The following is a 26456-nucleotide window of genomic DNA, read 5'->3' as shown; positions in this document are numbered from 1 at the left end:
TCATTGTCACATGTGGTAAAAAGTTTTAATTCCAATCGTTGGTCTGCATGTACAAATATCTATAAAAAGTGAACACTTTCACTCTTCGTATGTACATTTTGCAGCACAGAGTTAGCTTGGGACTGAAGAGGAAGGAGAGGAAAGAGGGACGAAACCAGATAGTGATATTTACCACCTACACATCCATCAGTATAATCCGTCTCCAAAAAATGTCATCCAAGTGCTCAGAAGTCACTTATCCTGTACATTTCCTCCTCCAGCAACAGGATGCATACAGACAGGAGGCAGAATAATTCATCAAAGCATTGCCATGATTCAAACACGGTACAGTCAAACCATGCAAACAGACATCATCAAGTACTTCATTTTCATATATATATAGATTTATTTTTATATATTATTATCTTAAAATCTTCATGTGCAGCTTATATGGCAAGAAATAAAAACAGCAACACCATCGGTAACATTATCAATGCTAAACCGTTTGTGTTGTGTTGGGGAGTTTTTACAGAGTGTTCACAGAGATCTGAATTGAAGCATTTGCTGGGTATCTGTTAGGAATGTGGTCTAGCCACTACAGTAGCTATGCATAACAAAACAAGGGAGGGCACCTATTTGTCAGTTCATGTATGTGTGTCTGTGTTGTACAAATGTTGGCTATTGTATCACATTCTTTGGAAATAGCTGCAGAAACATGGGAAAATAACAAAGTTGGAGGAGAAAATCTTAAATTAGAGTTTAACATTTAAACAGGTAGAAACACTTAAAGGGACATGATCGAGGAGGACTAAAAGACAGGAATGCTCGAAATAAATTAATAAAGAACCCAAAACACATTTGTAGTATTAAAAATAATTCATGGGGCAGATATCGTAAAGGGCCAACAGGAAAACAATCATTTTTATCACCTTGTCCTCTGCTAGGATCCTCCATTTCTATGCATGCAGTTTGAGATTAAGTGGTTTCTTCGAGAGAAATGGCTCGTAAGTGTGAGAGTGTGTGTGTGTGTGTGTGTGTGTGTGTGTGTGTGTAAAGTGTTCAGCGTTCACTTCTGATTCCCCTGATAATGCAAAGTCGAGTCATCAAACAGAGGGTTTTTCACTTCCATCTCTCCAGTCTGTCAAGAAGAAAGAAAAAAAATATTCTCAGTCAGAAAACATCAGAAATGATTAGTTTTTTGTGTGGGTGTGTTTGTGCATGTGTGTGTGTGTGGGTCTGTTTACTCACTGGTGCAAGTCCCGGGCACTCATATACAGTGAAGTCTCCTCCCACCACTTCTTCCTCATCTGATGTGACCTCGTTGTCATGGGCTTTCTGCTCAGGTTTGTGACTGCGGAAAGGAGAAAAAAAACACATGAATTCAGGCGAGGATGGTTACACGGTTAGAGGATGTGGTTTTACATTTAAGGCCTACATGAAGACAGGAAAAGGGAAGAAGAGAGGGAGTGACAGAGAGGGCGTACTTACTTTCCTATTGAGAGCATCTGCTGTTTCTGATGCTGGTAGTGGTACATTTGGGCACTTTGCGCCAGAGTCTTATCTCCCATCTGAGGACGAAGCAGAAGAAGGAAGTGCGGATGGTACATTAGAAAACAGTGCACTCAGTCGTACATCTTGTGGTTACGGTAGAAGAAGAAGTGAGAAATGGAAACAAAGCAATGTCTAACAATAGCAGTTAGGTGCTTACCGAGGGACCACTGGCTGAGGCAGCAGGCACGCCTGCCCCTCCAAAAGCAGGGTAGTCCACCTTCTGAGCTAGACGCGACTCTTTCTGCAACCTGAAGGGGGCATCATGAGAAAAGTCAAGTCTTGAGTCTCCTGCAATACTGCTCAGAGGTGATGAAATATGCACAGCAAATTGAAGCAGGCTGTGATTTTAAAGGTCAAACAAGTCAATGCAATGGATGTATGTGTTCAAACTTACTTGACGAAACAGACAGTTGCCAGGATCACTGACACAGTGCCAACCACCACGCACAGTGAAACCACAACTGCAGGTCGACGCAAAAGAAGAAGTGGAAAATAAAGGGAAACAGAGCAGAGTGATTGAGTGAGATCAGATGACTATCCTGCAGAGACATTTCCTACGGGTGCTTAATTAGGTAAAGATAACACCTATGTCATGTCATGATATAACAATACCTAAAATCTAAGATGATATATAGTCTCATATAACAAAAAACATACAAAATGATACATTGCCCAACCAGCCCTATGCTTAATATAATTATATCTTAGCTAATTTGCTCTTTATGAGTTTTTAAAGCCATCTGGGGTAAAATGATTTCCAACATTAAAGCAATGAACACAGAGGGATAAAAATAATGAATTGTCCTCTTGGGACAAAGAAAGCAAAAGGGCTAAAATTTTGCCTGCAAACAACCAGGCAGTAGACAAACAAAACAAAACAAAACAGACTAAATTACCAGTAAATTTTCCATCACATTTACACCCTTATTGTTCCGACGCCCTGAATTATTTACCATCAGATAATCAAATAATAGTAAGCCTATCCCTGGGGATACTTCTGGATATGTGAAAAGAGCAGTATAAAGCCAAGGACGTCAAGTGATGTCACTCAGTGGCTGAGTTGCATTGTGGGTAATGTGGGTGCCAGGTTTTGAAAAGCAGCCCACGGGTCTAACATTGTACTCCTATGTACAGTTATGTCGTTATGGACAGTTTAACACAAAAAAACAAATGATCAAAATCGATACAGAGGAACCAGAGATATCACAGTTACTGTGTGCCTACATTTCCCACAATGCAACTTAGACACTCAGTGACATCAATGGAGGTAATTTATCAGATTACATGCAGCTTCCTCTGGAGACACAAAAGGCTTTATACCACTTTTTTCACATATGCAGTAGTCCTCCACAAGACCTTTATATTCACTTTAATGTGTAAAACCTTTTATTTAATACTGCTCTTATCCATGTCTGCTCTCCTACTACTGCTCTGCTACTGTGTCAAGGAATTAAGATCATACTTACTGACAATAATGTTGTCGTTTCCGGGTGTCGGCACAGCTATAGGACCAGCTCGGCCCCCAACTCCAGTGGCCCTGGGTTGGGGGGTCGGTGTTTCAGGGAGGGCAGAAAGTGTGGGGAGGGGGGCTGTAGTAGTGGTATTCATGGTTTCATCTGACTGACGACCCTGGCTTTTCTGTTTCTGCTTGGAGGCATCTGTCCTGCTTTTTTTAACATCTGTCTGGGAGGTGATGACAGCTGGAGACAGTGAGGAAGACACACACAGCGACAGAGTCATGATCAATATCTGATGGAGATGATTGTCAATTAGAGGACATGTAGGGAGAAAATTAAATCTTATATCACTTTAAAGAAATCACTCCCTATAGTAAAAGGGCAGTCTTCATGCTTGAAGTAAATCCCCCATCTCTAAACTCAAAACAGGAAGTGTTTGTTACTGATATTGTTATATTTCTTTCTCATTAGTGCTCGCAGGGTTCTTACCAAGATGTAATTGCTGTTTTGGTGCTTCAATCTCTGTCAGTTCCTGTTTTTCGATGACAGAGTGAAGGTAGTCGATCTCTTCATCCAGGAGTGGGTAGACTGTCACTTTGCCTAAAGAACACACAAGATTCAAAGTTTCACTGATTAACTGCAATATGTATTCAACTGGCTATAATAAGTATGAAGTAAAAGAGGAAGGAGAAAATGCATCAAAATCTACATTTCATAAAATGTTTTATCACTCGCAGCAACAATAAAGGCTTTACATTCACTTGTAAAATAACACACAGATCAGTTAGTAGCCACAGTAACTTCATATGCATCACAAGCAGGTATCAAAGCAAATCAACAATGGCTGAGGTTGACATGTTAACAAATATTTAGCCCAAATTATGTGGAAAATGACAATTAATAACATCTGAATGTTCAAACAGTGGAGTAACTGTGGGTTTTTTTTTCTGTTTAAGGATCTATTTAATGATTCTTTTCATTAATAAATCAATTGATCCTCTATAAAATGTGGACATTCAGTTGTCAAGTATTACAAAAATCAATGAAACTATTACCTAACTAACAAACTATTAACTATTAAACCGACTATTTTGTTAACCGACTAATCTGCTGAGTGACTTTTTTTTTTTTTTACCCCTCTATGACAGTATACTGAATATCTTTGGGTTGTGGACAAAACAAGACATTTGATGACGTTATCTTTGGCTTTGGGAAATACTGATCGTCTTTTTTTTTACCGTTTTCTAGACATTTTATAGACCAAACAACTAATCGATTAATCTGCAGCAAATCCTCACAACCTTGGCATTTCTTGCTTGAAAAAATGACTTCATGATTATCAATAGTTGCAGAGTCACCTTCAGTCAGTCCACTAATTGATTTATCAACTCTAGTTTCCTTAGTTGTCCCTACTTATGTCCCATAAACTTGAGGTTGGGCCTGTCCACTTTCATGGCTGTAATGATGTGTAACTGTAGTGTGTACGTAAGAAAGTGACAGAGAGCACATGCAGATGGTTAAAGCATGTACACATGCCTGTCCCCGACCTCTACAAGTGTTTTTCGGGGTCTTGCCTCTGAAGTGATGGACAGGGAGTGTGTCCATGTGTGCTGTTTGTTTGTGGACTGATAAAAAAGGAGACAATACTAAACTCTTGTTAACAGCCCTCACGGCCAGACAGTGAGCCACATTCTTGCAGTATGGTCGGGGTCTCCTGGGCGACAGGGCCCATAGTGTGTGTGTGGCCGGGGGAGGAAGCACCGCAGGGGGGCAGGAGCAATCAGCCAAACCTTGGCTTCACTGGGCTTCAGTTGCTACATCCACAATAGAATCCATAGCTCGCTGCTAATGGAGGTGATCAAAGTGCTATTTCCCTCTATAAAGTTGGCCTGCAATATATCAAATATCATTTATAGGCATTTGCACTCAAAGCTAGAGAGGTGGCAAGTCAAGAGGGAAGAAGTTGAGAATACAAAAAGTGCAGAAAAAGTGAAAGGTCTTTGATAAAAAGCTAATTTAGCAGATCATGATAAAATCCAACCAGCATCCTGGGCCAATGCATGTACAGGTGTATTGTTTTCCATGTAAAAATAATAAATGATGGGTGCCAGTAAATCAATCTAAACAAAGCCCTAACACATCATTTTATCCACCTACATTACATTAATGATTACAGTGTCACTTTCACTCCAGAAGGCTTGCCATCTGGCTGAGCTAATGTGTATGATATGACATGCCAGCACTTTCACTGCCTGCTTTGTTTTTTTCTTACCCCCCTCCAGTAATGGCCATTTAGTGCACTCCGTAGCAGGTGTCTGTGGAGGCGGGATACACCATCTGTACTTTGCAGGTGGCTGAGAGCTCCAACCGTGCCGTGTGCTCACCAGGAGCATGCACCAATACAGGTTTAAGTTTTAGAGGAGACTGAAAAAAAGATTTAATTGTGTTTTTTTAAGTGTGGATTCATAAAAAATCTGCAGGGAAATGATTATAAATAGATAAGCAGTTTTTATTCACAGGGAATCCTCAGGACCCCACTGAGGCTGAAGCTGATAATTCACCTAAAAAAAGCATCAACTGTGTGTATGTGTGTGGTTTGTCACACACAGACTAAGCACGCACACCTCTCCTTGTGTAAGAGAGTTTTGTCACCGGCTTGATAATGACCCATAACCCCTTGAGAAGCACCCAGGGGGCAGTTGGGTACAACAAACAAACACTAAACAGCTCAACAGGCATTGAGGGTAACACACATCTGTGCCGTTCTATTTTCCCCACTTAAAAACCATTCACATTTCTTTCCTCCCCCAAACAACATGCATGCACACACACACTGCCTTCCGGCCCCCCTTCTCCTTGTATAAAGACTTTAAATCCTTCACAGATCTTGTCACTTTATTTCCACATTTTGGGCTGATGTTTGTGTGGAAATGGAAAAATGCACCGTGGTGTACAATATATCCAAACGCTGTAAAGGAACACAACAAAAACCTCTGAAGAATCTAAAGGCTTTCAAATGAGACTTGTGTAATTGAATTAATTAAACAAACAGGAAATGGGGCTGTAACTATATAGTTTTAATTAATTGTGTAGTCTATTGATCATAAATATAATTTACCAGAGCAAAAAACTATGATTTCACACGTGACAAATTGCACAGAGCAGAAAACAATAACAAAAAGATTTTTAAACAAATGAACAGAGAAATAAATGATTTGAATCATCAAAACGATCAATTTTTATATGATTTATATTGATAATTTCAGCATTGATAACTAATTTCTTGATTTCGAACAACCAAACTTCTAAACTTGGCTTGATGTCATCATTGACTTCTTAAAAGTGTAAAGGAAAATATAGCACTCTGCCTCCCCCTCCCTTTGAACAGTCCTCAGTCCTTTCCACAGTTGATTGATTTGTACTCAATGTGTCCTGCTGCCCTCTAGTGGGAAATGTGATACATCAAGTATGCAGACAGAACAGAGAGAGACAGACATACTGACTTCAGGTCGTTCTAAAATTCTCTGAAACTCTGGCCGACCTGACAGTCGGGTCGACAAGCTGCTGGGCTTGTTTCATATCTTTCTAATTCACATGCTCTTTCCACAGTGTTTGGAGGAAAGGTCAGCAAGTCTGATTGGCGCATGGTTAAAATGTAACCGTGCTAAAGCTCTAAAGTTGGTAAGGTGGTGCACCTTTAACCGTGTCAACCTCCCACCTGCTATAAAAAGTTCCTCAAAGCTGACTGCAGAGCTTTGAGTCAATACAGGAAATCTCTCTGGCACAGTTCTAACCTTCAATAAACAGTCCCACCTGTCTTTCATCCATCATTAAAAAATGAATACACCCAGCAATGGAAAAAAACCTTTTGGTCAGAGCTGAGCTCAGTTGCAAGTTCCAGTATCTACTTACTTCATAGACTCTTAAAATACTTGTAAAAGTCAGCACAATGTAGAAAATATAAAAATATCTTTTAAAGTAATCTGAAAAATCTGAGTTTTCAAGAGAAAATAAGAGTACATAAGCATAGAATGTACAAATTCAATTCAAGAGATTTATTTGAGATTTTTTAACTAAATGCAGCAGAGATTACCTTGCCTAAAAATCCTGTTCTCCAGATGTAAAAAAAAATGTACAGAGATTATTGTGAAATGTAAATTGTAATACAAAATTATATCATCTCAACTGTTATATCTGTGAAAACAATTGCAATAATATACACATCGTGCAGTCCTGACAGTCCTACTTTGAACAGATTTCTGCATCTTTCTACATTATGTGCTTGCTGAACATCACACTCATTACATCACAACTGTAAAAACTTACAAGAATGTTATGTTGAAGCTATTTGACTGATTAGCTGTAAAAAGTTGACCTAGAAACGATGGGATTAACATCAACTGAACTAAATCTGTATGTAAATAAATGTAACTTTTACATAAAACAGCAGTGATGTCAGACAGTGATACCATTTGTTTTAACTGGTTAAAAGCAGTGCGCCTGGTAAGCAGTTCTCTCTATCTCTGATGTTTATTTCATTTTGAGTTTACTCAGTTTATTGATGTGATGTCATGTTACTAAAGTAAACTGCTGCAGGATATTTGTTCTAACCAGCAGCTGAGTGTCCTGCTCTTTATAGTTTGCTGAAACGCGCATATGCAAAAAGGAGGAACAAACCGTCCAATTTAGTTCCATGTGTTGTGGGATTGATATAGAAAGAGACAAAGACACTGGGCTACATGGAGACAGCCTTGCCTTTGGCACATACACAAATTAATTGCATAGAAAGAATACATACCATTAGCAGTCTGTTTGTGCGCTTTCTGAACAAAGGACATAGCTTCAAGGCATACTGTATGTTTACCAATGGCAGTGCACACCTTCATGTCAAACACTAGCAGGTCTTACTTCCAATAAAAAGTGCATCCTGCCTCACCTGTTCAACTACTGCGCACTTTCATCCTCTCTGAATTAGGTATGTGAAATATTTGACATTTCTGACTCCATGCAGAGTGAATACGGCAGCAGAATAACCTTGAATTCTGGCAGTTTTCAGGCAATTAAACTACCTGAACAGACCAACCAGTACAAGGCCACAGAAGCACAATGATGTATTACGGGGAAGAGCTGATAAACTGTTAATCATTTTGAATGCAAGATATGAAAGAGTGTGATTTAGAGAAGAGGAAGTCAGATAGAGGAACATTGGTTTATATTGCAGTAAAAGATGTGGTGTTACTGCAGTGACTAGAATGGGTGATCCCACATTTAGTGAGCATGAGAACAATGACATTAAAGGAAAGACTGAGCTGAGTACAACTACAGTCATACAATTTCTTTGATAATTGATCATGATTTTCTATCCTCATGAGGATGACAAGAATGACTGCAGTATCCTGGACCAATTGGACTGTTCCTCAGGACACATTTGCTTGCTTCTCTCCTCTCCAGACATTCAATATGCGTTTTTTCTGACACACACAGCATCTAATTCTCTCAAAACATGTAACCTGAAATTGCTTTAATGTAATTATTGTGATTATTCTACAAAATGGTAGAAAAGCAGAAAATTCAACTGTGTTGCAGATCCAGTGAGTCAGCCTGATGATGATAAGGAGATGTGGTTTGTTGTGCTGTCCTTGCTGACAAAACAATGGTTTGTTTTAGTTATATTGTGTATGCAAGCAAATCATGAGGCAGAATTTCTGTATTGAACACAATTATTTTGTCCTGAAAACACAACCATCGCGTTTCCTGTAAAGTGACAACAAGAATGAATGCAGTGGAGTAATTTGCAGTCACCGATGCTGCCAGACTATCCTGGCAGTTAATGATGTGCGCTGCCCCTGACAAACCAAATAAACCAAATTTTGTGTATTTAGGAGCGCATGTGAGCATGAAAACGAGAGAGGGTCGGCTCCCCATGCGGATCAGTGTGTTCTTTGGTCTCTCGGGGGTTTATGTAACCTCTTTAGGGAGCTTATCTGAGGCCTGGGATGTGCTGGATTCACGACACCACAGACACGACAGCATCACATATTTTAAAATGAAAGTCTTCATATGGGAAAATGCAGTCACACACAGATACAAATACAATCCAACATCCAAATACTAATAACTGATCAGGCCTCATCATCATACAAGTGTGCTGCAAGAAGAAATCCTCTCTTCTCCTGCACATTGTGACCTCTCTCTGCAAATCGCCCTCACACTCATCTCCATCTTATGTTTACTTCTCCCTCTGATGCTGCCGCCAATAATTTGAGCCAAGTTTGTGCAGTATCCTCTCCTGCCGCAGACCCATCTAAATTATTAATCCTGCCGAGAACACACACGTGCCCACCAACAGACATAAATACACGCAGTTACACACACACACACACACACACACACACACACACACACACACACATATTCGTACAAAAGCAAGCCAGTGTCGCTCAAATAAACACTAGATGTTTCTGTCTCTCTCTTTAATTTCTACATCGCCGTCTTGAAACATGGTGTGCGTGCCAGCAGTGTAATGCCACACCGTCGAAATGAGAAAAATAAGATTTATTTTTCACGGCTTGGCTCCTTCATCGAATGACATTAGATTCAGTGATGGAGATGAAGGGCGAGAGAGATGGAGAGAGATAGAAAAAGAGAGAGAGATGCATGTCATCTAAGTGATTAAAGCCGCCAGCGCGGGGCGGTGCATGTGATGCATGTGATGCAAGTGTGTGTTGCAGACACAGCAGGGGCAGGGGTGGATTAAAAACACAGAGGATCAGACTGCACCACAGTTGTCAGAGATATGGATGGGAGCAGGAGGGGGGATGAGGACCAAAACAAAGATGTAGAGAGAAGAGAACTAGACAGGAAAAGATTGAATTGGAGGAGATTCATGAGCTAGTGAGAGTAAGAATGAATAAAGAGATCAAACTGAGACTGACAGGGGAGCAGAAGGAGAGCACAGAATCAATAGGCAACTGAGAGAAAGAGGTGGAGTGGAAGAGAGATGTGGGCAGCAGGATACAGAGATCAACTGGAAAGAAAAGAGGCAGTGAAAAAGAATGAATGTCGAGTGAAGATCTTAAGCAGAACAGTGAAAAAAACAGCAGTGAGTCAGAACATTTACGTGCCCTCAAATAATTCAATTATAACTGGAGGGAAGCAATTGTTGTAGCTGTCATTGAAAACTTAAGCAAGTTATGTAACTGGAACTGAGGTTGTAATTAGAATAAGCATAATAATAAGCACGTCTTCAATTTACTCTTGTAAGGCTTAATCTTTTCTGTTTTCATCCAGCAAAAAATATTTTCTCGATTAGTCAATTCATGGCTTTGTTTATAAAAATGGTGATGAATACCCAGTTTCATAACCAACAGTCCAAAATCCAAAAATATTTCACTTACATTGTTATAAGACAAAGAAAAGCAGCAAATCCTCATAAGCTGGAACCAAAGCATGTGAATACTCTCTGTGTAATGTTGCCTTACATTACCATGTTACTTGTGTTCATATGAACGAGTGCAGTGGCCATTTAAAACATGCTGTTCAGCACAGATGATCTGCTAATTTGAAGGGTTTACAGATCCAGTCTTAAGCCTCCTGAACTGCTGAAAGACTCATCAGGGCCAGTGACGGTGCTGCCAAGCAACGGTAAACATTCAAACCCAAGAGGCTAATGTTAGCTAGCATACTGCTGTTGACAGAAACATAAAATCTTGCCTCCAGTCCTCACTGACGAATAGAAAATGTGACTCCCCACTTATCCAGACTAGCTATAACCTTCTCCTTTTTTTTTTTTCTCACTGCAACTCGTTACTATAGCAAGTTGTTGCACCACGCTAATCTCCATTTTGTTTATGCCTGCTTCCCCATGAGGTCACGTGAGTCGGTCTGCAGAGCCATGAAGCCAGAGAGCTGAGGTCATGCCCCCGCTGCAGCACAGAGCGGTGTTCACTGCTTGTTAAATATATTAATACTGAACATGTTGCTTGCCCAAATTGCACCAAATGGTTCTCGTCAACAAACCTGCCAAGTGTGAAGCAGATCTGATGAATGGTTCTCTGGATATTCAAAGAATATACAGACTGAGAATCCTTGCTTTAGTTAGATGTAATGAATGAAGTAGTCCGTCAGCATGAGTTAAAGAAAATAAGGGTACAGGTTTCCTTTTAACCACCCTTATTTCTGTATCAGTTCAGTTCATCAAATTTGACTGAGGAAACTACTCTGACCATAATTTCAGCTGCAACATGATTAAATGAACTGAGATTGTGAAAGTGTGTGTTTGTGTGTGAATTTTTAATTATTTCATACCACGCTGATGGTGCTTCTTCTTCACCACGCAGCGTCCTTCCTCGTTCTCCTCCAATACGGAGAGGCAGGGGCCACAGTGGGAGGAGCCTGGCCTGCAGAAGTGGCGTCCCTCATTGGCACAGTCTATACGGCGAGGGCACTTATTGCGTGCTGGGTGGGAGAAAGAGAGGGACAACAACAGTTTCATGAGTGTGTGATGCACAAAGAAGTACTATAAAAATGCTCTCAATAAGAGATGCTTCAACTTTAAAACCACTGCTCCTTTTATTAGTGGATGTGTCAGCTCTTCAGCTCCTTTCAGAGAAACATCTGCCCTCAGACAGAGTGTCTGCTGATGTCAGAATTACATCAGTTACTGGATTTTTGAAAATAGCTTTAAGTGTTTGCTCTAACCTCATCATGGCTTCCATATGGGTGAGGTCTGCCAGATAGGACAGTAAGAAAAGTACACTTTGACTAATTTTCTACATTTCACAATGTGGTGAGCCCCACCTGTTTAGCAATCTGAGTCAGGTTACACCAAAGTAAAGAGATCTACCGCCGTTCACTACAGAACTGCCCGCAATCAGGTTAGATAATCGCTTGACCTGATTACTGCCAAGTTGACACAAAAACGGAGCCCAAACACAGCATTCAGATATATGCACAAACACACCCACACAGCTTGAGGTACACACAAGGGAAGAAGTGGGTCACAGAACCACAGCAGGTGTGTTCGGTAGCAGAGGGCAGGTGGAGCTCAGGGACGCCATCAGAGCGGATAATGAGCCCAGCCAAGCTGCACAGCAGGCCAGCTTAAGGTGAACAGCACAGTGGGTGTTGATACAGGCATAACAGACAGTAGGTGATATAAGGTGGGGAGAGAGAGGATGAACCCAGTATTTTTAAGGGATAATGGGTCTCAGGGGTCAGGGTTGTTCTCGTCTACAGATTAGTGTTGTAAAAACCCCCTTTGTGAAATCGAAATAAAACAGTTTGAGCTTGGAGGCTCACGCGTCATGCACCTTCTTTTCTTTTTCTGTTTCGTAAGAGAATGCCGTCATTCCTCCTTTCTTAACTTGATGATTTTCAATTGCTACATAGGAGAATTACGCAAGACAGGGGATCACTGAGGGGGAAAGCTCAGTGACCTCCATGGCAACAAGGCCTGTAATATCAGGGAAGATGTGTTATTGAAGGAGCACATGTGCAGTCAGGGAGTGTTATAGAGATGAAGAGGAGACGGAAGAGGAGCACAGCTGTGCCTTTTGTACCTTTGTACACATACGTACGCATGCTAAGTGTGTTATTATCCATCCGTCCATTGATACATTTTATCCCCATTTGTATTGTGATTAACAATTCCTAGAAACTACTAATTCAGTTTACATTTGTTAGAGATTTTAATGCAGAAAACTAACACATTATTATTATTAGACTGCTGCTGATTAAAGCCAGGGATTTCTTTGTATAGGATACTAAATGACGCACTGGAACTGGAATGCAACTACATTTTGAAAAGATTTACGAGTTTAATATTTAAAACATCTACACTACTCAACACTAACTGAAACTAAACTCAAACATCACATGTGTGAAAACACCACAGATAGCAAGACAAAAAAAAGATATGCACATTACAGATACACACCCCTGCAAACACACACACAAACACACATTTTGAGTCATCATCATCCGGGAAGTGGACACACTTGTCCACATCTTCTTGTGTCACTGACTGGTCGGCCTCAGGGGGTGAGTGGTGGAGTGACGCAGGTGTAATCTGAGAAGCTTTGTTTTCCTTTCTGTTTGTGTCAAAGACACAGAAAGAGATGGGGGTGGGTGATGAGAGATCATGAGCGTTTCTAATTTTTGTGACACATGTATCTAAGGGTGTTTTTAGCGTTATGAATCACACTGCCAAAACTAATCTGAGCGCGTTTGATCATTAGTTGTTAAGTCACGCTCCTTCTTTTTCTTTTCCTACGGCCAGGCAACAACTCTGTCACCTCTGTGTTTTAATTGCTGCCGCAGCTGCATCCACCCAGTAGCTAAATTATCCCTTTGAATGTAACGTGCGGCTCGGGCCCCCTCATTCCTGATTCAGATCACTCTCTTTCTTATTTTCTCTCCTCCTCCTTCAATTGTCATGGCTTCTATTTTTACGTGCCACGTGCCTTCCTTTAATTACCCTCCAGGTATCAAACCTTTGTGCGATCTTTAACACGTGTTCTTATTGATCTCCTTCAACCCCATGACCACGTGGAAGGAAAAAATCGTCACTAGAAATAGTCATGTACAGTAAGCGACAAATTAATTCTGGGGCACATGTCTGTGCACATGTACATGCAATAAGACTGGGCAAAGACTTAATGCATAAAACACAGATTCACTCACATTCAAAATATGACTGAATCTGTGTTTTTTTCAGCTGTGAGAAACTGTAGTCTCTCTTTAGCACTCTACTGCTGCTACCTGGTAGCTTTAATTCTTACTCCCAAACACAGGCACTGCAGACTAGGGATGGGAGGATATAAGATTTTATCGCATCCAGGATAAGTTCATCTTGATGACTATTCATTATTAGAATAATAAGTGAATATCCTTACAAGAGTGACCTGAAAAAGTTTGATAACATATAGTCGGATACTGATCTCCTTAATTATTATGAACTGCCCGATAGGGGAGCCTGCACCTTTCCAGTAATAATCCTAAACCTGTCACAATGGCCGAAGGCTCGGCTTGTCCCATGACTATCATAGATTTTGCTTCATTCTCACATTGCTGTCAAAACAACTTTTTAAAAGGATGGACAGTATTCCTGGACAGATTTATTGTTGGTAGAAACCCAAGACAAAGATATTCTCAGTAGCTGAGTTGATCAAAAGAATTGAAAAACTTCAATCAGTACCTTATTATTTCAGCGGCACTTAAAGTGTAACTAAACCCCTAAACCACTTTTTTCTGCTGAAAACAAATATATTTGAGTATGAAGTAGTGTTGTGATGTATTCTGGTCCAACTCTTGACATTTTAGTCAAAGTATTCAATTTGGTGTATTTTGTTGTAAAAATGTAAGAGTGACTGCCCTCTATGGGTTGAAACCTGGCTATTACAATCGAATTTTGCTATTAGCTGAGATGGAGGCCGATGACGTTTTGGAGGCAGCTTACATCACGAGCCACCACTGTTCGCCCCGCCCCTCTGTGTGTGTTTTTGCGTGTGTGAGTGTGGTAGTGGTGGTGGTGTGGGAGGGGGGGGGGGGGCTCTGTTGGAGGCTGCACAGAGTGACTGTACGTGTCTTAACTGCTCCTGGAGCCCCGCCCACAATCAAGGCATTTTTTGAATTTCCAGCCCAGATGCACCTCAGCCAAAACCTAGGGGTTTAGTTACACTTTAAGTACCGTAACTAATGATTATCATTTCATTAGCTAGTTACATTCTACTTCTAAAATTAAGAAATACCATGATGAAAAACAGTTAATATTCACATTTGAGCCAGCCTGGCTGTGATTAGTTTAAGGCTGTCCAGTTTAAGTAAGCAATGACATTGGTAAATCGTCTCAGTTGCGACTTTCAACCAAGCAAAGGCTCAAAACACAGCACCCTGCTGGTATAATCTGAAACATGCAGAGGCATCATTTCTCCTGCCCTTTCAAATGATTCCAGAGCCCATTTTTTTCCATGACTCTTTGATCCAGTAACAGTCTGAGGATCAAGGGCTGTTTGGGCCCAGATCCTGTGCAGATGACTGCCCATGTCACAGATCAAACAATCCATTCCCATCACAAACTCCTTGACCTTTCTCTATTGTGAGGATCAGCTAATTTTGAAGATTTGACAGGTGTACCGTTGTTTTTGTATGTGTGCATGTTACCTCTAAATTAAAATATATTTTTAGTCATGCTAGCAATGTGCTAGGGTGGCAATGTTGGTCAGTATGTTGGTTGGTCAGTCACCTGTTGGGTCCAAAGTGAAACTTTTTAAAAGGCTGCCATGGAATTTTGGACATGGCATTAATGGTAACAATGAATCCTAATGACTCCCCTGACGTTTCATAAATGCTGGCATGCAAGAAAACTAAATTAAGTTGGTGAACGTTGTAGACATTATACCTGCTAAACATCAGCGTTTTCGCCTTGTCATTGTGAGCATGTTCACATGCTAAAGTTAGCATTTAATTGTGCCGCTGAGCAGTGCAGCCTCAAACCTCAAGAGCTTGGCCTGATCCTGTGAATGTTTCATAATAATATTCATTATATTACAAATACAATGATTCAAGGCTGGCTCTTTGTCAGGGTCAGTCTTTTTGAAAGACATTTTTTGTGTAAACAGGAATTAGTCATGTATTACATTAATTCACTGCATTATTACGGGCTTCGATATTCACAGAAAACGTTTCAACAAACGAGTTGAACAAATCTTAGGCCTTTTGTCCGGGCATGTTCACGTGTGCTATCATTTAAGTGTAAGACACAGCGAAACCGTTTGTCGTATAGGTAAGTCACATCTATGCCGTCAGTATCACAAAGAGTACTGAGACATTAATGCAATAATGTGATAATCCACTGCAAGAGACTCAGTGGCTGAATCATTTGTCTGGACCATATGTGTCATCAAGCACAAAAAAGCAATTCATGCCGCTGAATGAATCACTGGTGTCTAAGACAAAAAGTGAAGTGGCATTTAATCTCTCTTCTGAAAGCGACAAAGCAACATGTTCTGTATTTAAAAGTCTTCACTTCTCATTATAATGGAGCTAGAATCTCAGCACCTCTGGTCGTCACTTCATCATTATTCATCACGTGGGAAGTTAATATGGTGGAACCTATTGCAGTCACATGAATGCAGATAATTATTCTCCTCACACACAAGCACCCACACACACACATACGCAAACACACAGCCAGGCAAAAAACGACTTCATTATGAATGTGTGCGGCAGGCCGACTGTGAGAAAAAAAGGGTGAGAAAAAAATAAGAAAGTGTGAAAATCAGGGAAGAGTTGCGGTCAAATGAATCAAAAATGGCGTACAGTTTCACAAAGACAGTTTTGTTATAACGACATAATATGCTCTCTGTGAACCAGTTGGTAAAGAGGATCCCTTCCCACACCTAAAAATATCCAATTCAAGGACTTTTCAAGAGGGACAGCATTTTCAACATTTCCCTGATTATCAATACAAGAAAATAAAAATAAATGAAATGAATTATGCGCTTCTTTGGCCTTGATGCAGCATCCTTCTTCTGTCAGTAGTCACCATTCTGTGGTCTCTCTCAATGTCCTGCCCACAACACTGATTGGTGATTGGTATTGGTCGATCCCTACTTTTCAAGCACTTATCAGGCTCAACTCCCTCAAAATCAAGGACCCGAAAAGGCATACTTTGAAACACAGATCAAAATTAATTTGTTACAAAAGAAGGAGAACTAGCAGGCTTTACAGAAACTCACAGACAACAATTAAAAAAAAATACCCAAAGGACTTCAATGTCTGTTTTTTCACGTTCACTGACCCAGATCTATATATCTGAGTCTATTCCTTGATTTATTTACCCTAAGATTCCCCAAATTACAAGGATTTCAACGACATGTGTGAACTCAAGAAAACGTAGATTTGATTGTTATTATTTTACCAAACATACGCTTACAGAAGCCACATTTTCTACACAAAAGTGAACCAATAAAGATGCTCATCCTGGTTATTATTATGACAAAGCAGCAATGTTCTAGTTACCCGCCTCACAAAGGAGCCACGGAAGTGAATGTCAAGTCACCATAGGAGGTGGCCTTGCACCAACGTGCCTCCCACACAGTGCTGTCTCTAATTAGAGAGCTCAATCAAGGAGATAGAGGGAGAGAGATACCAAACAACAGACAGACAGGGAGACAAAGACAGAAGAAAACAAATCCCACACACGTTCCTGCAGTACATCAGGTCGTTTGGTACCAAGGAAGACACTGGAGGTGTGAAAAAACATTATGTAACTCAGGGACTCAGAAAGTAGTCCTTGGAGCGGGTGAAAAATGACTTTCCTAACCATCTGCTGCTGCTGTTGCCAGGCTGTGTGCTCAGCAGCAGCTCTGCCAGGAAGAACTGAAAGGCAAACAGAGGCATTCTCACACAGCCTGCTAAACACCTACACTCACAGACGCACACACATACACACTCACACAAGAACACACTGTCGTGCCACTGCTAACTTGTGCTCCTTCAAGCTGTTCCACAGATACAATACAACAAATGTCACCCTGATCTGTGTCGTGTGTGTGTATGCAACAGAGAGATTTAGAAAGGAAGTAGGAAATGGGTAGGCCTGGAGGGCCATACCATTGTGTGCGTTTCCTGACCGCCTAATAGCAGACAGGAAGTAAGCCAAACACTCCAAATCAAGTGGAAACATTAGTTCTGCTTGGTGCTCTTCACTTGATATGTAACCACACGATTTCTTTCCACATGGATAAAGTTTGGCTTTTTGTGTAACCATGCTGCTATGTTCCTCTTTATTTGCCATGCCTTTCTCTCTAATGACAAAAGCAAACAAATGCCACGCAGCCTGTTTTCTAGTGCTTTGTTTTCATCAACTGGGACAATTTTGTATGCAGTGATTGAGGATTTGAAAATGTGACAAAGTGGTGTGATGAATTGCCTCGGTTATCTATTTTAATAATTGATTAGCCAAAAACTGGGAATTTAATATCACACCAAAAACATTTTAAGATTGACCACCATTACAGAAAGCAGACCTAAGGAACATAAAGAGGCAGACAGAAAAACAGTCAAAATCCTCACATCTCTTCTCAGCTTAGTAATGTGAATATTTCCTGAACTCTAAGTCCTTTATCACAGAAGACTGAATATCTTTAGTTGTGGACAAAACAAGGCATCTGGAGATGCCATATTGTGCTGTGGGAAACACTGACTGACATTTAAACAACTAATCGATTAATCGAGAAAATAATCAACCGATAAATCGATAATGAAACGAATTGTTTGCAGCAGTCCCGTTGTGTGATCATAAAATAAGCGTGTCTGACAGAGTGCGATGACCTGAGGACTCAGAAAGAAAACATCCTATGTTTGCTTAGCTATACGTCAACGGAGAACTGCATATTCTAACAAAAAATGTGCACATTTTGTACACCTTGGATGAGTTCCCTGTTCCTCAGCTTTGCCGTAAGCATTAAAAGTACTTCTTATATGATTTTGAGCCAGGATAAACGCTGACAAATGACATAGCCAAGCATGGGTTTCAGAATCCACTGCCAATTTATTTTTGCAAAGAAAATTGCTCAGTCAGTTCAGAGTCTTTAACTTCATGACGCAAAAGCTGCCACATCAATTTAGATAGCCTCACTTCTCAGAAACAGAGAAGTGAGCCTTAATGAGATGACTATATGCGTGGCGACTGTCTATCCGTTTCGCTACTCTAGTGTGGTGTAGGTGCTGGTTTCCCATATTCTGATGCAATGACTCCTACGTGTACATTTTTTTCTTTCTGTGAAAAATGGTGCATGACTTGACACCTGTTTAACACACATCTGCAAGCACCCACACAGATAAACGCACCATAATGCTGAGGCAGGAAACACACGGGTGGCTGCGTCAGCAGAGAGATAAAGGTGAAAAGGAAGTGGCTGAAAAAAGTTTGAGAATTTGATCCTTGATGGAATGCAAGTTTGTAGAAGAGCAAGGCAGAACAAGTCTTTGTTTTTCTGCTCTGGTGGCGCATTCATGTAATTCTGCCTTATATCTGCCTGTCATCTGTCTTTTCTGTTGCGCTAACTTCTGCCATGTCAGACAATGATGAGTGTAACCCATTACACAGGGGATAATTACTGTGTCATTATCATTAGAGTGGAGCAGAGCAGCACACCCTGCAGCAAACAGAACAAAGGTTAAAGAGATTTATATAATGGCAGAAAGTAGGTGGCGAAAAAAGCTCCCTGAATTAGTTTTTTTTAATTTCCTTTTCCTGGTCACTGTGTTTGTCTGGCTGGTTCAGTCTGCGGTGCAACAATTCAATTAGTTTTAGAGCTGATTCGATTAAGGACTCTTTCTTTAAACGGATTGACCAATGTAAATCACTGGGCTGCTTTGGCACACAATTACCTAAAAGGTCCCATATTGGACAAAGTAACATTTCCTGTCTTTTTCTATTAATACCACGAAAGTATCAAAACGCTCAATCCACAGAGAAATGTACACGCCGGTATGGGTGCTTTCAAATGAGCTGTCAGGACTTCTGTAACATTGTGATGTCACAACTATACAGTTGCCACCCTCAGCCACACCCCAAACACAGCCATGGATCGAAAAACCAGCAGAGCTGATGTGGAAACACAGCGAGCTGTGACTGTCATGGAACCAGATAGTGATCCTAAAGCTGGTGTACAATCAGTCCAGTGACACCAAAATAGTTTTATAGCTTCTGTGATTACTTTCTGGTTATGCGGCCTACTGAATATGCATAGTATAAGTCTGAGGTGTGTGTCAACAGTTTTGAAGACGTCCCTTTTATAATTTTGCTCTCTGGGGAAAATGCCTTTTTGTGCCACAGTGGAATTTGCTGTTACTTTACTGCAACCGGCCTCTTGGAAAAATTGGAGGTAAGGCTGAGTGGCGTCCTATAGAGTGCTGTAGTAATCAGTCCTAAAACCCGGAAATTAGTTCACATTTTAGCACCTCCAATTCCCTTGTCTCAAAGTGAATGGGTTTTGGTTAAATGCCTGAAATAAGGTCTGTAGTTACCACAGGCTTAAGATATTTACATGTCTAGTTCTAAGCCATAATATACACCATTAAATGTCCCACAACTGAATTATAAAGCGCTTACTTATCATCAGCGGTTGCCAACAAGTGGCTAAATGAGACTACAGAAGCTGTCAGAGACATTAAACATCATCTGCCAAACACAGAGACTCATCTATGCACTATTCCATCTTTACCGGTCTATTAGACATTCATGGTGCCTGCTCAGGCCTGTGAGAGTTGACCAATCAGAGCAGAGGGGGCCTTGAGTTGGCTGCAGTAATAGACAAAATGAGAAAAATAATGTGTTTTGTTTTTTTTACGTTAAAAGCATGTAAAAGCATGTAAACATTTTCTAGTAGATACACAAAATAAAAGCATGAACCTGAAAATGAGCATAATATGGGTCCTTTAAAATGAGGTTAGGTGAGCTGGTTATTTAAAACAGTGTGATATTATCGAAAGCATCGGATGTGGTATCTAAAGCAGACAGGTTTCTGAGTATGAGCAAAACGGAAGACGTGTCAGCACTGTCAGTCATGCTTCATATATTTTTGCGGCTTCTATTTAAATCATGTAGTACAGACTTGCTCTTGGTAAGGTTGTGGCCACACATGAACGCAAACCTGTGCATGCAAAACCACTGGCATAAAAACTATGTAGGCTGTTATCTGATTGTAAATTTTTATCACAAGATTGGGTTGATAAAATACACAACTGCTGGTTCGACGATTATGGCTATGGGTAGTGCTAAAACGGGAGGAGCATGGCATGATTCATTCCAGCGAAACTGTGCTGAGTCTGGCTTCGTCTAATGACTGTAAGTTGATTAATTGTGGGCCTCTCATTTCCTGGAGAAGTCTGGTAGCCAACAGTATGCTCTCAAATGAAGAAGAAGCCAAAGAGGGAAAGACGGCGAGAGAGAGAGCGGTGGTTTGAAGAAGCCACTGCAGCAGAGCCTCAACTGACCACTTGAGCTGAGACTGCAAGGACCACAATGGGGAAGATTTATGAGTCCTTCCTGGCTGTTGCGTAAATTCGGTATGATTGTAACCACCATATAATTGGGTGGCAGCATTCTCTCTCTCTTAATGATGAACGCTGGTTATGTCAAATCCCCTCAAAGACCACACAGATCAAAACAGATCCATTTGAAACCAGAGTGACCACTTCTGAACTATAAACTGCATTTTATGAATTACTTCCTAGCAGGACTGAGTTCATAAACAATAATGTATGTATGACACTAAGGTAAAAATAGGAGAGATTTAGTGATTTCCCATCAAAGCCTTGGTATTATTATTGATAAATCAGTTTAAAGGCAACATTTTCTCTTAAACAAAAGGAAAATATAAATGTTGTTTAACAAGAGAAGCAACAATCAGTCGATTAATCCACAGTCAATCGAAAGAAAGTAAATGTCCAACTATTTTGATAATCGATTAATCATATCAGTCATTTTTCAACATTTGCTGGTTCCAGCTTCATAAATGTAAAGATCTGTTGCTTTTATTTGTCTGACGACGTCACTTTGGGCTGTGGCACATTGTGATGAGCATTTTTTTTCACTATTTATTGACATTTTTAATCGACTTATCTTGACAGTACTGGTCAGGTCAATAGATAAAGAAAATAATCGTTAGCTGTAGCCCTACATCTAACCTATACCTTGTCTTTTCACTGCATACACACTCACACATGCTAGATTTAATCTCCAGTCATATGATGATACGAATCATTACATATGAACCCATCGACTCAGAGGTCTTCATGTCCCCTGACAGTGTAAATGTGTCCTTCCTCTTGACTTTCATTTCTCTCAATCTCCACTTCAACGCACATGATTTTGCTGCAGGGCAGAAAAAGGTGATTGAAAAGCTAGTAGCTCTATGTGTGTGTGAGAGGGAGTGTGACACTGAAGATATGGATCGTTAAAGCTTAATCCTGGTGGAAGAAAAGGCCGGGGGCAGTTGCTCTCTGAATAATAATCACACCAGTTCCATGTGGGTTTGGTGAATGACAAACCTGGCATTTAAACGTGGCAGCACAACAATGATCAGGCTGAATAAGAACACTGAGAGGTGAAGATGATGTGTCTATAGTGAAAAGCTAAAATTAGAGTAGCAAGAACAGACAAATAAATGTTTTTTTCTTGTATTCCTAATTCAACGGGCCAAACAGAGCCTGAATTATAAAACTAATTCTGCATGTTAAAGTAATTAATTCTGTATCTTGGCCGGCAGACTAGACATATTTTATGTAATCACTTGGGTTTATGGAGATTTTGGATCTCTTCCATCCCAAGAACCCAATGTTCTGTGAAAGCTTTCTGGCATATTTACACATGATGATGTGGCGATGTTTACTGAATCAACCACCTGATTACTATGCACTTCATGCTGTTGTCACACTCCAGCAAAATCATCCTGAAACCTGACTCGCTGCAATTACTGACTGTGCTTTTTGAGATTCTGCACGAGGCTTCTTCAGTATATTTAACAATCTTTAATAAAGTGCCATTTACTTAAAGAGTAGAATAGATATGACTCAAATCTGATGTGATTCCTTTCACAAGAGCAAAAAAGTGTGTTATTTTCCCTCATTTTGGTATTTCGGCACAACAATCAAAAGCCCACATACTGACACACTGTCACACATTGGTATGAACAAGCTGCGTTCAAATGTAACAGGTGTCAAAACCAATCGTGCATCACAAAAGCAGAGTCCTACGACTGCTGATGACACCAAACATATTCTTTTCTGAACATGACTCAGTGTATTGACAACTGTGTCTGTCTCCTTCTTGTACAAAATGAGTCGATGCTGACGCTGTAAAAGTTCTCTGTGTCACCGAGCCACCTTTTTCCATTTTGTTTTTCAGCACTCAGAGAGAGGACAAAATGACATTTGCATTTTGATTTGTGACGTGGCGAAAAGTGGAAAGTTACTGGATTTTTCCCGACGGGGGAAAACAACAGCTGACACTGCGTCACATCCTCTCTTTTTTTTTTTTAAGCGTCACATCATTTTCATTTCATGCACACAGTTCAGCAGGCTGGAGTGAACCACTTAACGATTGTGTGGATGTGTTTGTGGTTTGGTGGAAAATTACATATTATAACGTATAAACTCACACAAGTCAGTGTCTAGGTCAGGGTAGTTAATGTGTGTGTGCCCCTCAGATAAAGGCTAAAGATTGCATTACATGAGTCCAGCTGTTGGTTCTCCCACAGGGTTTCTGTGTTAAAAGCCGAGAAGCAGATTATCTCCCCTGCACACATCAGCAACAATAATCACTGTGTGCAGACCCATTACACACACACACACACACACACACACTGACAGAAGCATGAAATATATGTTTTCAATATCTACAATCACATTGCCTCAGTGGGCTTTACAATCTGTACAGTGAACGACATCCTCTGTCCTTAGACCCTCGATTAGAGAAAAAGATGAATTTGTCGGGAATTTGTTGTGTTTTCATAAATGTTCTGGTTGGTTACAGCTTCCTTTTGCTCAATTAAGGACCCTTCTGTCTGGTTTGGACCAGTGTTTTCTTTAACTGTTTGTTTTGTGGTTAATTTGTATTTATTATATATGTATTGACTATGTATGTTGTAGCCTGTATATATTTTATTGAGACTGGCATTAGGTTGGCAGAAAATATTGGGCTATCACTACTGGCATATATTTTATCCAATATGTGCCGATATGAAAACTTTATATCATAATACAGAAAAAGATGCTTGGGGCGATTTGTCATTACTTACTTTTAATTGAAGTTCATTATTTCAGTACACTGATGTCATGTTGGGAAATCAAATTTATTTTTAAACTGTAAGATATCCTGCCTCCATTACATATGTTTGTCGCAAGTGTGTGAAAACCACAGATGAGGGATTATTGCTTGTATATCGGAATTTCTTACTTTCTGATATCTGTATCGGAATTATCAAGTATTGGTCATGCTCTAGTATTTTATTAAGTAACGTATCAGGGCGACCTTTAAGCTCTCAATGGCTGTTCCCCGGGCTCCAGGGTGTGACTATTTTGGTTGCAAATGTGCCAAAAAAATCTGTCGTAGGACTCAACATTTTCAATATTTTTTAAACAATTTCTTGTTGCGTGTGCTGTGATTTAAACAAAGAAAATAATGTATTGGCAGCTTTACTCCTGTTAACAATCATTAGCATAATGTGTTAAGACATAAAATTAAAGCTGCTGTAAGCGCTGTCGTCATTTAAGCTAAATTCCTCTTCGTTTAGTAGTTACAAATCCTCTCCCTCCTCTCTACATCACCGACACGCATAGCATCAAGGACTCTCTGCCCGTTCACAAGCAGAAATACCTCTTTATGGAGTTCTCTGTCCTGATTGGATAAAGTGGGCAGGGACACCAGAAAATGTATTTTCTCTTTTACTGCATGAGCAGTGGGAGGAGAGACATGGGTTACTGGCCAAAAACTCAATAACAGTGATTACTGTTGGAATATCGAGCTATTTTAATACATATTTTAATAAAATATATATCACTTACTTTAAATGTTTTATTGGATGCCGCTAAATTCTGTGCTGGTGCACCAAAATGAGAGAGTTAGGCGCACCAGTGCAAACAGTGTGAAAAGTTAGTCTGGAGCCCTGGCACTTTCCAAAACATAATAATAATAATAATAATCAATTAAGATTATGACGATGATATAGCAAGATAGTTAGTTCAAATAAAAGCATAGACAACATGTACACACAGTTCCTTGCTTTTACAAGCATTACAGCACGACAACATGGCTGCTGCTAAGATTAAAGGTGCACTATGTAGTTTTGGGGGAGAAATTTTAATCAGAAGAGAAAGACCTTCGTTGACTGATTTTTTTAGGCATAAACAACCATATAAACAAACAAGAAACTGACTGTAAAGGACAAACACAATTTCGGACCCTGCCACCTCTGTAGCTTCAAACAGTGTTCTGGTTACCCTAATGTCCTCTGAGAACTGCTTGTTTATTCAGTTATGGAAAAAAATGCATATTTCCAAGTTTGTATTATTACCTCATTGATATTGTCAATATTACAATTTTGAGTTTGAGTTTTTTTCTTCTAAACTACATAGTGCCCCTCTAAATATTGTTTTTAAAATCACACTGTAGACTCTCAGTTACCTCACTGTGATATTGGCTCCTGAGATATTATGTGCTGGTCAATCAACTAATCAAAGCAAAACCAAATCAATCAATACATAAGTTAAAAAAATGCAGCTCTTAATCACAAGTAACATTCTTATTGCTGTTTCCTCGTGGATCTCCAACTAGATCTGACCTAATCAATTTGAGTTGTCAGTGTAATATTAACAAAATAAAAAATGTGAGCACACAAGGAAATGCAGTGAGTAACCTGACGAGGAAGAGAATTTTTGTTTTTGTTCCTTGTGCTCTTTTCTCACCCACTCAGACACCTGGGCTACTAGTTTAACCTGTCTAAAAACGACCTTCTGAACTCAGGGGATATCCCATACGAGCAGGCTTCTACTAATACTACAAAAAGTAAATAAAAACTGAATAAAACCATGTACTCGGTGGATTTAAAGGTGTGTTTTCAGATTCAACTGTTGTTTGTCACGAAACTCACGAGTTAAAGATGCCCCACTAACTGATGAGATAGACAGTCCCGGGATGTTTGAAAATGAGCTTACACCACCGAGGGTAATTGGTTTGTCTGGCGCTGGATTAAACAATGTGCAGTGTGTTAGTTGTTGTGAATTTACCTGGAAGGCCGGCGCTGGCAGAGACGACACAGAGCAGGACCGCGGCGAGCAGCAGCAGCGAGGCCCGGTGCTGGCGTCCGTTCGGCGGGTTAGAGAGCAGCAGCATCCTTGGGGTCTTCTCGGGGACGGAGAACCGCAGACGGGGACGGAGGTTGTTGTCATTCCCCCATGACTTTTCCTTAATGTTAGTTATTTTTGTTTTTTTCGTTTTTTTTTAATGCGAGAGAGCGTCAGCGCAAAGCACACGGAGCGATAAGCCGGACGGGTCGCACCGGGGCGCAGTCTGTCCACACACTGCGTACTGTAATCCGTGGCAGAGCTAAAGATAGCGGAGCTTCAGGCAGGAGGGAGGGAGGAGGAGGAGGGGGGAGGGGGCGTGTGTGCTCCTGTACTGTATGTGTTTGACATGCTGCCTTCACGGTCTCCTCGTACAAAACATACACACGTCTAACCTAGCAGTTTTCTACATGATTTTGTTGATTTCTTAAAAAAAAAAAAAATAAATAAAAAAAATCTATACACATAATTATGGCTAATGTGGCAGTCTACTTTCATTACACTATCATAAGTAGCCATTTTGATTTTATGTTATTGACAGAAAAATGTAAGCACGTTTGATTTCCTTTCTGATTCCACCAAAAAGAAAAACTAATTGTTTTAACTGAAAAAAAA

The 26456-nt window shown here is 40.3% G+C and overlaps 1 protein-coding gene across 1 annotated transcript; it reads right to left on the bottom strand.

Annotated features, from left to right (window-relative positions):
• Positions 1-26127, bottom strand: npdc1a (neural proliferation, differentiation and control, 1a). Its single transcript, XM_084383460.1, has 9 exons — positions 25785-26127; positions 11295-11444; positions 3477-3587; positions 2997-3230; positions 1925-1991; positions 1688-1778; positions 1468-1547; positions 1228-1330; positions 1-1117 (listed from the first exon to the last, which is right to left on the bottom strand). The coding sequence occupies exons 1-9, from the start codon at positions 25888-25890 to the stop codon at positions 1046-1048; spliced, it is 1014 nt and encodes a 337-aa protein (XP_084239586.1). The 5' UTR covers positions 25891-26127; the 3' UTR covers positions 1-1045.
• Between the last annotated feature and the right edge of the window lie 329 nt (positions 26128-26456).

The sequence above is a fragment of the Pagrus pagrus genome, assembly GCF_965226575.1.
Source record: "Pagrus pagrus genome assembly, chromosome: 19".
NCBI classification, from domain to species: Eukaryota; Metazoa; Chordata; class Actinopteri; order Spariformes; family Sparidae; genus Pagrus; species Pagrus pagrus.
Note: the sequence above shows the minus strand (reverse complement) of the source record. Positions and strands in the feature narration are given on the sequence as shown.

Coding starts and splice junctions, on each gene's coding strand:
- npdc1a (XM_084383460.1), bottom strand. CDS start 25,890: ATGCTGCTGCTCTCTAACCCGCCGAACGGACGCCAGCACCGGGCCTCG. Junction 1,779..1,924: donor GCAACTGTCTGTTTCGTCAA/GTAAGTTTGAAC, acceptor TGCCCCCTTCAG/GTTGCAGAAAGAGTCGCGTC. Junction 1,118..1,227: donor AGTGCCCGGGACTTGCACCA/GTGAGTAAACAG, acceptor TCTTCTTGACAG/ACTGGAGAGATGGAAGTGAA.